At 39.1% G+C, this 13227-nt stretch overlaps 2 protein-coding genes across 2 annotated transcripts; both read right to left on the bottom strand.

Moving 5' to 3' along the window:
- Positions 1–1705: 1705 nt before the first annotated feature.
- fam83e (family with sequence similarity 83 member E) lies at positions 1706–9706 on the bottom strand. Its single transcript, XM_028446089.1, has 8 exons — positions 9549–9706; positions 8759–9453; positions 7869–8015; positions 4738–4862; positions 4228–4662; positions 3411–3618; positions 3125–3328; positions 1706–2021 (listed from the first exon to the last, which is right to left on the bottom strand). Exons 2-8 carry the CDS (start codon positions 9221–9223, stop codon positions 1842–1844), a joined length of 1764 nt encoding a protein of 587 aa, XP_028301890.1. The 5' UTR covers positions 9224–9453; positions 9549–9706; the 3' UTR covers positions 1706–1841.
- A 587-nt stretch (positions 9707–10293) lies between these two features.
- emp3a (epithelial membrane protein 3a (MAM blood group)) lies at positions 10294–13110 on the bottom strand. Its single transcript, XM_028447385.1, has 6 exons — positions 12956–13110; positions 11781–11888; positions 11557–11659; positions 11326–11466; positions 10603–10793; positions 10294–10506 (listed from the first exon to the last, which is right to left on the bottom strand). Exons 2-5 carry the CDS (start codon positions 11856–11858, stop codon positions 10618–10620), a joined length of 498 nt encoding a protein of 165 aa, XP_028303186.1. The 5' UTR covers positions 11859–11888; positions 12956–13110; the 3' UTR covers positions 10294–10506; positions 10603–10617.
- Positions 13111–13227: the final 117 nt, after the last annotated feature.

Raw genomic sequence — 13227 nt, 5'->3', positions numbered from 1 at the left:
TAATAATAATATTTGTAAAGTTGTATTAATGTGTATTTAGAAGGGCTGATATACACTACTGGTCAAAAGTTTTAAAACACCCTAATTTTTCCAGTTATATATTGCAATTCAAGTTGTGCAAGTCCAATGAATAGCTTAAAATGGTACAAAGGTAAGTACTGAACAGCCAGAGGTTTTTAAAAAAAAAATGGTTTGGTTACACAAAACTGAAAAATAATGTACATTTCAGAATAATACAAATAGGCCTTTTTCAGGGAACACAAAGTGTGTTAACAATTTAAAGCTGTTCTGCAGCAATGAAGGTTGAATCAGCCTTGAAAGCTGGTGCTAATAATTCCTAAAGGTGTTCCAACTTCTCTTGGTTACTCCAACCCCCTCTGTCTGCATAAAAGCAGAGTGTTGGAACACACTGTGGTACCAGACCTCATGAGCATCAGGTGAACAGTGTTTGTTTCATTGATTCTATCATTTCTTTTTCAACTCAAATTGCTCATTTGTTTCTGTGCTTTCATGTCAGAGTGCAATGACACAATAAACTGAATAATTTGAAGGGAAAAAGTGTGGTGTTTCTAAAACTTTTGATTATTTTGTAATTTAGATAATGATGCAATGTTTTTTCTCTCATTTTTACTTTCTCCTACAGGACCAATTGGATGCTCTACATTTGGCCCCCGGGCCTTGACTTTGACATGTGATCTAAAGCATATTTTTATAGGTATGTTTAATATATATTCACAATTATTGTGTTTACCTTTAATCTAGTATGGTTTTATTTAAGAAAAAACATAACACTACTGCGTTGTAACATACATGGTAAAATAAACTGACCTTTTCTTACATAGAAAAACACGAAATGACAAGATTTTTAATTTTTACTTAAAACTTTTGCCTTTTTGGTGGTTGTTTTTCAAATTTCTATTAATTGTGCATTAATTGGGAACACTTTAGTTTAGGGAACATCTATTAACCATTAATTAGTTGCTTATAAGCATTAGTAACATATTGGCTCTAAATTTGTAATTATTAACTTATTAATGCCTTATTATACATTAATGGCAATCTCGCAGTCCAAAGAGGGTTAGGATTAGGATTAGGATTAGGGTTAGGGTTTGGGTTAACCTTAATCCTAACCCTAATCCTAACCCTATGTTAAGATTGTAATTCACATACAACAACTTCCTCACTTAATGCCAATAAGTAATAATTCTGAGGTTATTGAGGGAAAACTCTTAGTTAATGGCTTACTGGTTGTATATGTATATGTTACAAATATGCATGCTAATAAGCAACTAGTTAATGGTTAATAGGTGTTCCATAAACTAAAGTGCTAATTGGTTATATGTTGTATGATCTAAAGAAATACACTTCAACTCGAATTAAAGCTAAGCAATAGCACCCATGCCTCATGTGTTGCTACATAAAGGCTATAGAAAACCTTCATTTTTACTATTATTATTTATTCAAAGAATTTTTGAAAAACATTTTTGTTTTCTCTGCATCATTAATTCAAAACCATCTCTATTCTAACCCAAATACCAATATCACATGCATCTTTTTAAAGAAGCCAAATATAATGAATCTCTTGTGTTCTCTTTTTATTTCACTTTTCATTGAATGTCCTTCTGAACTGTTTTTTTTTTTTTTTTTTTTTTGAGGAAGTTTTATGATGAAAAAAACCCCACGTTCATCATTTATGACAGGTGGCTTTGACAAAAAAATGTTTATGTACAAAATATAAGATCCAGGTACATGTCAAGACGACGTGTGAAAACAACATCCATGTGGTCAATGTGTTTGTGAATAGTTTTCAACCTGCAGATGTCACAGCTACTGACGCGTTCTCATTCCTGCTCTTCGTCCCGCTCGGCCAATGATCTTCTCCAGTCCATGGGGTGGTAGCTGGAACTTCGCGGTCTCTCTCTGGGCGAGAAGGTTTTGGGGACTTTGTATAAAGCAGACTTCAGTTCATCGTTCCTTTTCTTCATTAGCGCTAATGCAGGAGTCAACGGCTCAGAGTCAAACTGCCAAAGAGAGTAATACAGCATGGTTATCGGACTGGCCACAATTGAACACAAACAGGAATTTGTTGCTGCAAGCTCCTGTCACAGGTCAATAACTTATAACACAGCATGTACGCACTTCAGAAACCTTCACACGATCATTTTGAATGTAATCCTTAAACTTAGCCAGATATCTAGCCATAATGTACACTCAGACAGTCACATTACAGCTTTGTATAACCTAGGGGTCGGCAACCTTCAGCATCAATGAGGCACTACTCCATAAAGCCAAATGTCATGCAACTCTAAATCAGTCAATTGTCATTGTCTTTCATTTCATGCATTTTATATATCATCAAGCAACATAAAGTCTTTTCTATAAGTAAACGAAATAAATGCTTGAATTGCATAATTTGGTAACCAACATTGGAAACAGACAGAGATGTAAACACTGTGCAGCCCACTTTGCATATGTGTACTGTGAGAAATGCATCTCTATCTGAACAAGGACAGGAACAGTTTTCAGGCCGACCACTATGCAAATGTAGTCAATTATGAACCACAAAATGAGAAAAAATAAGTAAAATGTGATATATTATAGACTTCACCGCACCAGTTTCATTGGTGCATATGTCATTGTTGCATGAAAGTAGCACCATTTTGTTGACATGTTGGTTATTTATGATGTTTTTGTTGGTTTAAAAAACAACAGTTGAGCATTGAGACACGGATGTATCAAATATGATACAAATTAAAACTCACAATGGAATTCATATTTGAATTTTTGGTTGTTCATAGGGACCAATAAAGGTCAATTATATAGGGATTCAGGCTTACAGGGTTAAGCCCCACCCACTAAACAAACTCAAGACAAGAATAGCAATAGCTATTAACTCTTTGTACAACACATTAGTTGCATTCACAGTATTGGAATAATGTAAAATGGAATCGTCCCTATTAAATAAAATTCTATTTTGTTCTATGTAGTGCCTTCTAGAATGACCAACAATGCAGGTCAGGTCCACAGAAGCCAACCGAATGAGTTGGTGAATATTTTCAGGAATGAAATCACTTCCTGTCCTTTCAATAAAGCACATACATTCAGTGAAAGTCTGCAGACTTACATTTCCCCTAAATCTGGGCACAGGAGCTCTTCCCGCATTGTTGTGTAGGTCTGTGGTCTGTATGCTCAGATCCATCATGGACTTGGTCTTCTCTGAGTGTGGTGCTTTCCGTGACACCCCTGAACTGCTCTGCTGAAGCCTTTTCATGATGTCGCTCAGAGAGCTGAAACTCCCTGACTGGTGCAGCCTCAGGATCACAGGTTTCTAAGAGAAGATAGCTTGAGTCTCAATTTCTTCCAGGAAGCTCACTGGAATATTTGTTTATTGCAAAAGGTGTGTTACTCACTCGAGACGACGTGTGGTTCTCTACTTTTAAGCTGTTTTCACTGGAACTCTCTCTATCAGAAGCTCTTCGTCTCGTTCTCCTCTTGGTTGGAGACAACACACGTGTTTGCTCCTTGTCGTCAAACCTTGCCGGATGTGCTTCGTGGGAATTTTGCTGTTTTTCATTGGAAAGTTGCCTCATGATGGCCTGCTCGATATTACGCTCTATCCTGTAAGACAACAAATGTGTTCTGAGGATGAATACATTTCATTATAAATATGTTTTTGTGTCTTCTTTTTTGCTGTCAGTCCTACTTTTTTCATCCTTCTGGACTTGATGGTTTAGCTTCCACTGGCTCCATTTTCTATGAAAAGATTTAATGTTACTAAAATCACAACGTATTCTTGGTATTTTTTCTTTTAAACGATGAAAACAACCACTGTGTCGGGACTCACTTGAAAGATATTAGTTTATCAGGGACAATGGGGCGTCACTGGAGATGTGTTTTCATAATTCTGTGAATGAATAACATACACAAACTGTAAATGAAGAAGCACCTCAGCTTCAGCGTGCATGAAGGATTACTGCAGCCGAGAGGAATGTTAAAGACGTAAGATTATGGGAAACAAAAGAAGCCAAAGAATGCGTTTAAGGTGGCTAATTTACAACATATATGTCAATCAGATTAATTCGAATAACTTAATAGCTAAAGATGGCCACTTAAGCCTTTCCTCCTCACATGTTGCTGAAGGGAACAAACAGCTGCTGACACCATTAAAATAAATCTTTAAAGGCTATTTGAGTTTTTCCTTTAGCAAAGATGATACAAATAAAGTACCTTTTTCTTTCAAATGGTGCATTTCCATTGTTGGTCAAGCCATCTTTAATGTTTGTGTTTCTATCAAACGGCTTGTTGCTTGGCAACTGAGTTTCTTGAAACAAGATTTCCTCATGTTGATTGAGAGGACTTTTAGGTGAGTTGCAGTCGTTGTGAACGACACCCATTGCTTCCCAGTCCAGGAGGAAATCAGCAGGTGGAGAAGGAGGGCTGGTGATCTCAGGTTCCAGGGAGAGTGTTTTTGGAAGCCTCGAGTCTGAATTGTCCTTTAGCTGACGGGATGCGTTCCCATCGCTGCCTGCAGCCCTCCATGTGTCTGGGACGTGAATAGAGGCAGCATAAAGGATCCTGAACTCTCGATCAAACGAGTCAACCACTGGTCCAGTGAGGACGGTGATGAGCTGCCGGTGCAGATGGGCGTCTGTCCACGTCAGACTGCAGAGCAAAGCACTGGGTCATTCACTCCTTTACTTGAAGATTATATACAAGGTTAAAGTCACTGGCTTTTACCTGTAGCTGCCATGAATCACTGTCTCCAAATCCACCAGGAGGAACTGGTCTTTCATTTCCCCGACCACCATTTGTCCTGTTCTGGTACAAAAGGTTTTACCTCCAAGAACTCGAACTCGCATGTTCTGTCAAAGGACAAGCACAAGACTGAATGCTTTGAAGACTTAACCTGCATTAAAATACTGATGTGCTTCAGTTTTCTCTATTTGTTCTCTCAGCTCAAACATGTATAGTATATTTGGTTAAAAACATGTGTTTGTGATTTCATTGTCTGTCCAGGTATGATGGTTCTGCAGTGGACTGCCGACCCATCCATAGACTGCCCTTGACACAAATGAATAAAAAAGGTTGGCGAGGCAGCGTCCCAATGTGCAGATTATATTTCCATTTTTCTATCCTGAGTAGTGTCATAACTTGTGCCACGTGAAAGGCAGTTTGCACTGTGGACAGACAGGTCACCACTATTCATTTATTCTTTTTTTGGTCAGTGTGAAAAACACCTTGGACGGAGTTGCATTGCATGCAGATCTTAGTGGTTGGAGGTGTCATAGCCAATTCACGAGGGTTAGTGTTAGGGTTAGCCAAAGGCAGGGCCTCAATATCCTGATAAATCACGTAAACATTTTTGTCTTTCTATTTAGAGCATCAGCACAGTACAGATGTACTCTAAGATATATTATCATATCTCCGCATTTAGCTGCTAGACCAATGTTGCTGCTTTCTATCAAATTGGTGTCACTTGTTCCCTTGCTTTGTTTTTTGGGTTGAAGTGTTTTTCTATCATCTCCTGTTTTATTTAAAGTACACATGTGCAGACTCCTGCTCAGGATAGACATTTGTGTTCTCTCTTGGGTTTGGTTGCCTCCCATATCAACCATTTTTCATCAACCAATGTTTAAACTATCTAACTATAACTAACTATATCTAAAATATCTGATTATAAATTAACTCTTTGTTTTCAGAAAATCTACAATGAAATCTCATTGAGCCTCATGCTCTCATATTGACAGTGGACTGTCAAGATCCTTAAACTTAGACCTACAATTGTGCCTTTTTAAAAACTAACTGTTTGCATGTTAACTGTTGAGTCCACAGACCTTCAACCATTGTTGTCCTTACATTAACAATTAAATGGTTAGCTTAGATTTTTCAGTTTGAAACCAGCCATAAGAACAGTATTTTTGTTTTAGTTGGGTTATAGAAATTCATAGAGACACAGGCAACCCTGAATGCGGTGTAACCTGTTTAACTGTGCAGCTAGCTCCACATGTTGCATTCCTAACATAAGTCTGTCAAGAAGGCACACATACAATTTATGACTTGTGCTCTCTGAAAATCCAGTGCTTCAAGTTTCCTGTGTCTCTAACGTACGCTGACTTTCGGTGTGTTAAATGGGTGTTTGTTTCATAATGTACTGAGGCGTCTAACTACAGTTGTGTGCGAAAGTCAGGGCACCCCTTTAAAAACAGCATATTTTATATATTTAAAAAGTTATATTCATATTTACTGTCTCTCTGGTATATGGGAAAAAAAGACAATATTGTCAGGAAACATTATTGCATAGTTACATTTTATTTTATAAATTGAACAAAATTACAAAAATGAAAAACATAATTTTGGCATGTGCAAAAGTCGGGGCACCCTGAGAGTTTCAAAGTGTCAGATTCTTTTTGCAAGCTCAGACCTCTACCAGCTCATTGGTCCTGAAGCATGTGTCAACAATTGTCATTAGGGAGTGCCAGATGGTGCCAATTTGAGGGTTTCTTAAATACGGCGACTCCACAAACCTTGTACAAACACTCAGCAACCATGGGTTCCTCTAAGAAGCTGTGTAAGACAGAAAAAATGAAAGTAATTGATGCCCACAATGCCGGGGAGGGCTACAAGAAGATAGCAAAGCGTTTTCAGCTTGCAGTTTCCACAGTGCGAGGCATAATTAAGAGATGGCAGGTGAGGGGAACTGTGGAGGTCAAGAAGAGATCTGGAAGACCAAGGAAACTCTCGGAGAGAACAGCTCGTAGTCTGGTCAGAAAGGTAAACCAAAACCCACATTTGACTTCAAAAGACCTCCAGGAAGATTTAGCAGACTCAGGAGTGGTGGTGCACCCTTCCACTGTGCGCCGATACTTGCACAAACAAGACCTTCATGGAAGAGTCTGTAGAAAAAAAACCTTATCTACGACCTCATCATAAAATACAATGTCAAAAATATGCAACAGAACATCTACAGAAGCCTGATGACTTTTGGAAACAAGTGCTGTGGACTGATGAAGTTAAAATAGAACTCTTTGGCCACAATAAGCAAAGGTATGTTTGGAGAAAAAAAGGAGAAGCATTTCATGAAAAGAACACCTTGCCAACTGTTAAATATGGGGGTGGATCCATCATGCTTTGGGGTTGTGTTGCAGCCAGTGGGACAGGAAACATTGCTCGGGTGGAGGGAAGAATGGATTCAATTAAATACCAGCAAATTCTGGAGGCAAATATCACAGCATCTGTAAAAAAGCTAAAGCTGAAAAGAGGATGGCTTCTACAACAGGATAATGATCCTAAACATACCTCCAAATCCACCATGGACTACTTCAAGAAACGCAAGCTGAAGATTTTGGTATGGCCTTCACAGTCTCCCGACTTAAACATTATCGAAAATCTGTGGGTAGATCTTAAAAGAGCTGTGCATGCAAGACGTCCTAGGAATATTGCAGAACTGGAAGCCTTTTGCAAGGAAGAATGGGGAAAAATCCCAAATAATAGAATCCAGAGACTTGTTGTTGGCTATAAGAAGCGTTTACAAGCTGTGATATCTGCCAGAGGGGGTGTTACTAAGTACTGAAGGTACTGATGCTGTAGGGTGCCCCGACTTTTGCACATGCCAAAATTATGTTTTTCATTTTTGTAATTTTGTTCAATTTATAAAATAAAATGTAACTATGCATTAATGTTTCCTGACAATATTGTCTTTTTTTCCCATATACCAGAGAGACAGTAAATATGAATATAACTTTTTAAATATATAAAATATGCTGTTTATAAAGGGGTGCCCTGACTTTCGCACACAACTGTAATTTCCCTGTTTTATTGAATACTAGGTCAACCTGAGGATGTGTGTAGGTTTGTAGGCGTAGACTCACTGGATGCCTTAGCCTGTTGAGTGTGAAATTCTCCTGAATGGACCTTTGGTTTAGGATGATGTAGATTGGGATACCCCGGGAGGCAGCTGTGTGCAAATCTCCAATAATGGCTCCATCTGTCAGTCTGTCCGTCACAATAGCAATCACCTGCCAGGTACACAAGACAACATCTGGGCTTTAGTTTAAATTGAATAGTAAAGACAAAAAGTAAAGAAAGTGTTTATTTGTACGGTTGCCGTACGAACAACCCCCGTTACTATTGGTACGGTTACCAAAGTACAAGTACGTAGCGTCTTAGGGCTAGGTTTAGGTTATAACCCAATATCGCAACAATTTTTAGGGTTAAGGTTAGGTTTAGGTTATAAACCAATATTGCAACAATTTTTAGGGTTAGGGTAAAGGTAAGGTTTAGTCTTAGTCACGCAACCTAAACTGGCCAATAATTGACCTATCACGGGACCTAAACTGTCCAAATAGGGGCGCTGCGTACGGGTAGAATGTCGGTATATTGATACGGCAATCGTACGGATTGCCACTGCCAACAGTAAACCATTTTATAGTACAAAGAGTGTACGTATTTAGATGTATGTTCTTTGATTCATAATGCATTGGCTTACAGTTAGAACTATAATGTTTTCATTGTTGAAGTTTTGTCAAGCATTACAATGTTAAACACATACAAGAACATATGAATGGTCATTCCTGTCAAGTTTAGGACACTTTCACAAATGTTAAGTATAGTTTAAGCTAATAAACCTAAAATAATCCATTAAAATGTTATATTCCCAGATGTATTAACATTTAATTTTTCACTCAAAGTTTTTTGTACATTTGTTTAACTCTGATGTGTTTATATGAAGACAGTTTGAATCAATTCAAAACTTGCGTACTTGGCTGGCCTTTTGCAAATGTTGTCTTATGACCTCTCTGACCGGAGGTTCTCCTTCAGCAGGGGGGCTGGTGTAGACCATCGCCTTGCCCTTTAGCACCCAGGGGCCCCTTTCAGGCCAGCCCAGCTCCAAGGCAGGCGTGGGCATGTCGCTTTGTTGAGGAAAATACGTCGAACAGAAGTCCTCCATCTCTGAGGAGCTCTCCACTCCATTCTCAGCCTGTCCCTGTTGATGGTTGAAGTGATAGCTCTGAGCCCAGCTGCTGATCTGGCTGACCTCCCCTGGTGAAAGGAAGCAGCCAGAGCGCTTGTTGCCAACGTAGCTGTAGAAGGCCTCAGGTCCAGCGATCAAGAGCCTCTCCACTGCCTCACGCTCCCGCTCGCAGTAGAGGAACACTGGGGAAGACTCGTCCACCGGCAAGAAAACTGCGTTCTCATCCAAACTCTGATCCTGGGAGTTTGACATGATAGCAGTCGAATGGGTGTCTTGGATTGAGTGAGCTCTCAGCACAGAGCGAAGCAGTGTCACAACAGGTCTGTCCAAGGCCAAGTCATGTTGCCCCTCAGGCTAGTCTTACTGGTATCTGTTTTCATCCCTCTGGCAAAGAAATAAGGCTCCCCTCAGAAAATGTCCCAATGATTTCTCTTTGGTCAGGTACAGATGAAAAACCACTGAGATAATTTCATGTTCAGCAGCTGCTCCAAAAAAAAAAAGAAAAAAATGAATCTGTTTTGCTGCGATTTGAATGTAGAGTAAGTCAAATACAAAACTTGACACAGGTGAAACTCACCTTTAGGGTGGATCCGTCTCTCAGGCTACAGCTGAACTTCATGGCAGCTCTGGTTTCCCCTCCCCTACTTGTCATTAGCCTCCTCGTAACTTGTCCACTCCTTGTTTTCGTCATTGTTCTTAGATTCCTGACATTCTGTGCAGCTGACAGATTGCAGCACTGCTATCAGTTCGTCATAGCGTCAACTTTAAAACCACTCTAATTAAAACTATACCAACCCCCCCTACAATACTGTCAACATCTGGGCACATGTGATAGTGTAGTGAGTAATCTGGTTTGGGATTGTTAATCGAACAGGTTGTAAAAAAGGCCATTTCCTTTTTTGACTGGTCTAGCCTGAAGAGTAGGTTTATGGGTTTGATTTATTAGACACTTTTATATGGAAAACCATTGATAGTCACTGTACTGTTTTTTTTTTTTTTACATTATAAAAGGATTTGTTTTGGAGAACCCTGGTAATTCAGAAAGACCGCATGGTCTATTAATTTCTTATTCCACTTAACCGCTTCTCCGTAAAGAATGTTGTGCACACATCTTCACAAAGTGAACAATGAATGTCGCACTTTATTGACTGATGATATGACAAAGGCAGAGTGTTCCTTTCACAACCACATGCTATGTGTGTGCGGTTGCACCTGCTCCACGTAAAACACACACATCTTTGTATAAAAGAAATAAAGGCTTACACAGATTTTACCCTGTAAACATTAGAACGCTCATAAAGCTCAGACTTCACCTTTCCTTATTCAATCATAACAAAGCTTTAATTACACACATGCTTATTGTTGTACAAAGTCGAATGCAGTGCAGTGATTACAAAAACTACACCAAGTCATAAATGAATTTAAAGTAAAAGTCAGAGATGACATAAGTTGTGTCTGAAATACAGTGTTTAGGAGGTTTGGCTTCATTCCAGACACTTTTCCTCAGACTGGGATTCCAGCATGATGAGTGGGTGCTGAACCAGAAAGAAAACAGAAGAAATTTAAGTAAATAGCAACATATTGTGTTTTAGTGCATTGACTGTGGGGTAAAGTAAGTTCACCACGGATACCTAGAATGCTTCTATTCATTGCTTCTTGCGCAAGTGGACGTACAGGACTCCGCTCACGAGCAGGAGAGGGACGCACAGCCAGGCCAAGATGAAACAGTAACCAAAACGTCCCCTGCTCAGGTCTCTGGTGTCATTCAAGATCTCTTTTCTGTGAAAGGTGAAAATGAGGCACGCAGCAAAGTCTGTGAGACCTGCAAGAAATGAAACGAAAGTTTTGATTATTGGGTTTGGACTGAAAAGTCAACAAAACTTTATTTCTAGTAAGAATGATGTAAACATTCGCCTACAGGACTCCACATCCCACAATGCAATGCACTGAACTTCTTGAACAATGTCAATAAACAGTGTTTACAGTGGAGATCAAAACAAACTTTATAAATAGCAATTTTAACCTTTTACATCTATTAATTTATGAGGCCAACACTATGTATATCTGATAAAAAAAAAGTTTTTTTTGCCTCCAGCAGCTTTAAACTTCACTACAAGTTTTTTTTAGTTTATTGGTTGACCAGCATATTCATTTTTGAACAATTAGATTTGTTTATCTTACAGTGTAATTTTTTAATCACTTGGGGGGAAAAAAAAAAAGAAAAAAGATTGTTGTTAAAGACTATGACAAGCATTGTTAAGGGAAGAATTTGATGATTAAGATTATCACAGTTCAAGTTGTCAAAACTATTTTCAAACATCACACTTTTGGATAGATTCCACTTAAAAATCAACCTGCAAATCCCTGGCAGAGGCCTGTGAAGTAGAACAGGCTTCCTTTGGTTATGGTGAAGAGCTGGCCCAGAAAAATCAAGAAGGAGATGGAGGAGAAGACCACAGAAAGGATCATCAGAGCCTGGACAGACTGCAGCCAGTCTGAAAGTGGAGGGTCAGAAACACTAGCAGTTAATGTGAAATTTAACAAAAACTGATCAAACGAGCTTCTAAATGTCAAACAGTATGTACCGCTGTCACTGGTTGCAGCACAAAGCCACGTTTCAGAGGAGTTGTCGTGGAAACAGTTGTACCAGAGGTCAGTGATTTGCGAGTCCTTCCAGATCCACCAGGACTGGACGAGAGTAAAAGGAGTCAATCCAAAAACTTTGATAGCAATAAGCTCCTCAAAGACACTCGTCTAAGTCTTCAGTCTGGTTTTAATGAGTCAAAATTTTGGCATGCATTATTCTCACCTTCTCCAGGGTGGCAATGAGGAGCATGGCCAAGGTTCCCAGGTGCAGCACAGTTAGAGACACGAGAAGACAAGCCATGGTGGCATAAATAGCTGTTACTTTGTTATCCTGAAATGTTGACATCATAACAAAGTACAAGATTAGCATAATTTAACAACTGTTATCACGGAGACCAAACCGTGTTGCACACATGTTTAAGAGATTCCCCTTTCCAATGTGACATTTTAACCGGATACACATTGAAAACCAGTAACAGTAGCTCCTCTGTGTGGCTGAAGAAGAAAACTGAATGCATTTACCACATCACTGACAATCTGTGGCTACGATTTAAGTCGCATTTACAATCAGTCATGGTCCATTCTGACACTTACTTCTGTATTTTCACACAACACTTTTTCCAAATTTGCAACAAAAGATAAGATTTTTGTCTTAGAAAATTCAGCTCCAAACTGTCCAATCCCCACGCATTTCTCTTTCCTCTCAAGTACAGGATGTTCACTTGCTGCCTAAAGTATCCCACCCAACAGGTGCCACGATGAGTGACCATAGGCTTAAAACATCGTTACCCGTCAATGTTAGTGATTTTCTTGCTGATCTGTGAGATAGATTATAGAAATACACAATACACGTCTTTTCAACCATTCTGTGTGATGGTTTATGCACTAAAGTAAGGCTACAGTGGAAAAACATTGAGAGAAGTGAAACTGATGCCAACTATCAGTGACCAAAATGACAAAAAAAAAAAGAAAAAAAAAGGGTTTTAATGACTCATGTGCAGTATAGCATTTCAAAACCATGGGCGTGATGGCATTGTATTTTAAAGATGGTTAGGTTTCTGTGCTCATATGTAATGTAGATAACTTTCCATTAAGGTTTTAACATTTTTTTTTATACACAATTGTGTAGTGCGGTCCTGCATTGTGCATATTTACTAGATAAATGACCCTGCTGCTATTAAATTGTGAGGCATTTCTGCAGGCATGCGTTTGATTGCATTGGGCAGCTTCTGTTTTACATAAAGCACCTCACGTATCTGGAACAGACATACACGGTGACCTCAGTTAATGATATGTGCAGATAAGTAAATAAAACTTCTGTCTTTCTCATTAGGTTGACCATAACTGGGTGTGTCATGCATCTAGTTCATTTCATCACATTCATCTCACGGGACTTACCCAAAAAAAAAGTCAGGCTTGAACTTTTTTGTTCAGGACGTACGTTACAGCTCGTCACTTCAGTAATCTTCCACAAAACCAACAATGGCTTCTTTTTTCTCTCGTTTCTTTCACAACGGACAGTTTTAGCTCCAAATCTCAGTGAGTGCAGAGGAAGAATGTAGAGTTAGAAAAAGGAGGAGTTCTTGCGAAACACATTTCCTTCCAACTTTCCCCTGCCCTCCCTTCACATCTGTGGTCAGACCAAGTCACCACCAAGAACTGCCTCCCTT

The sequence above is a fragment of the Gouania willdenowi genome, chromosome 5 (assembly GCF_900634775.1).
Source record: "Gouania willdenowi chromosome 5, fGouWil2.1, whole genome shotgun sequence".
In the NCBI taxonomy this organism is placed as follows: Eukaryota; Metazoa; Chordata; class Actinopteri; order Blenniiformes; family Gobiesocidae; genus Gouania; species Gouania willdenowi.
This window is presented reverse-complemented; position numbering and strand designations above follow the sequence as displayed.

Bases quoted from the DNA above. Each gene is read 5' to 3' on its own strand.
- emp3a (XM_028447385.1), bottom strand. From the start codon at position 11,858: ATGGCTTGTCTTCTCGTGTCTCTAACTGTGCTGCACCTGGGAACCTTG. The intron at 11,467-11,556 runs GTACATACTGTT...CTCCACTTTCAG, and splicing joins TGCTGCAACCAGTGACAGCG to ACTGGCTGCAGTCTGTCCAG. The intron at 10,794-11,325 runs GTTGATTTTTAA...CATTTCTTGCAG, and splicing joins CCTCTGCCAGGGATTTGCAG to GTCTCACAGACTTTGCTGCG.
- fam83e (XM_028446089.1), bottom strand. From the start codon at position 9,223: ATGTCAAACTCCCAGGATCAGAGTTTGGATGAGAACGCAGTTTTCTTG. The intron at 4,663-4,737 runs GTAAAAGCCAGT...TTTGCTCTGCAG, and splicing joins GTGATTCATGGCAGCTACAG to TCTGACGTGGACAGACGCCC. The intron at 3,329-3,410 runs GTGAGTAACACA...ATCTTCTCTTAG, and splicing joins AGAACCACACGTCGTCTCGA to AAACCTGTGATCCTGAGGCT.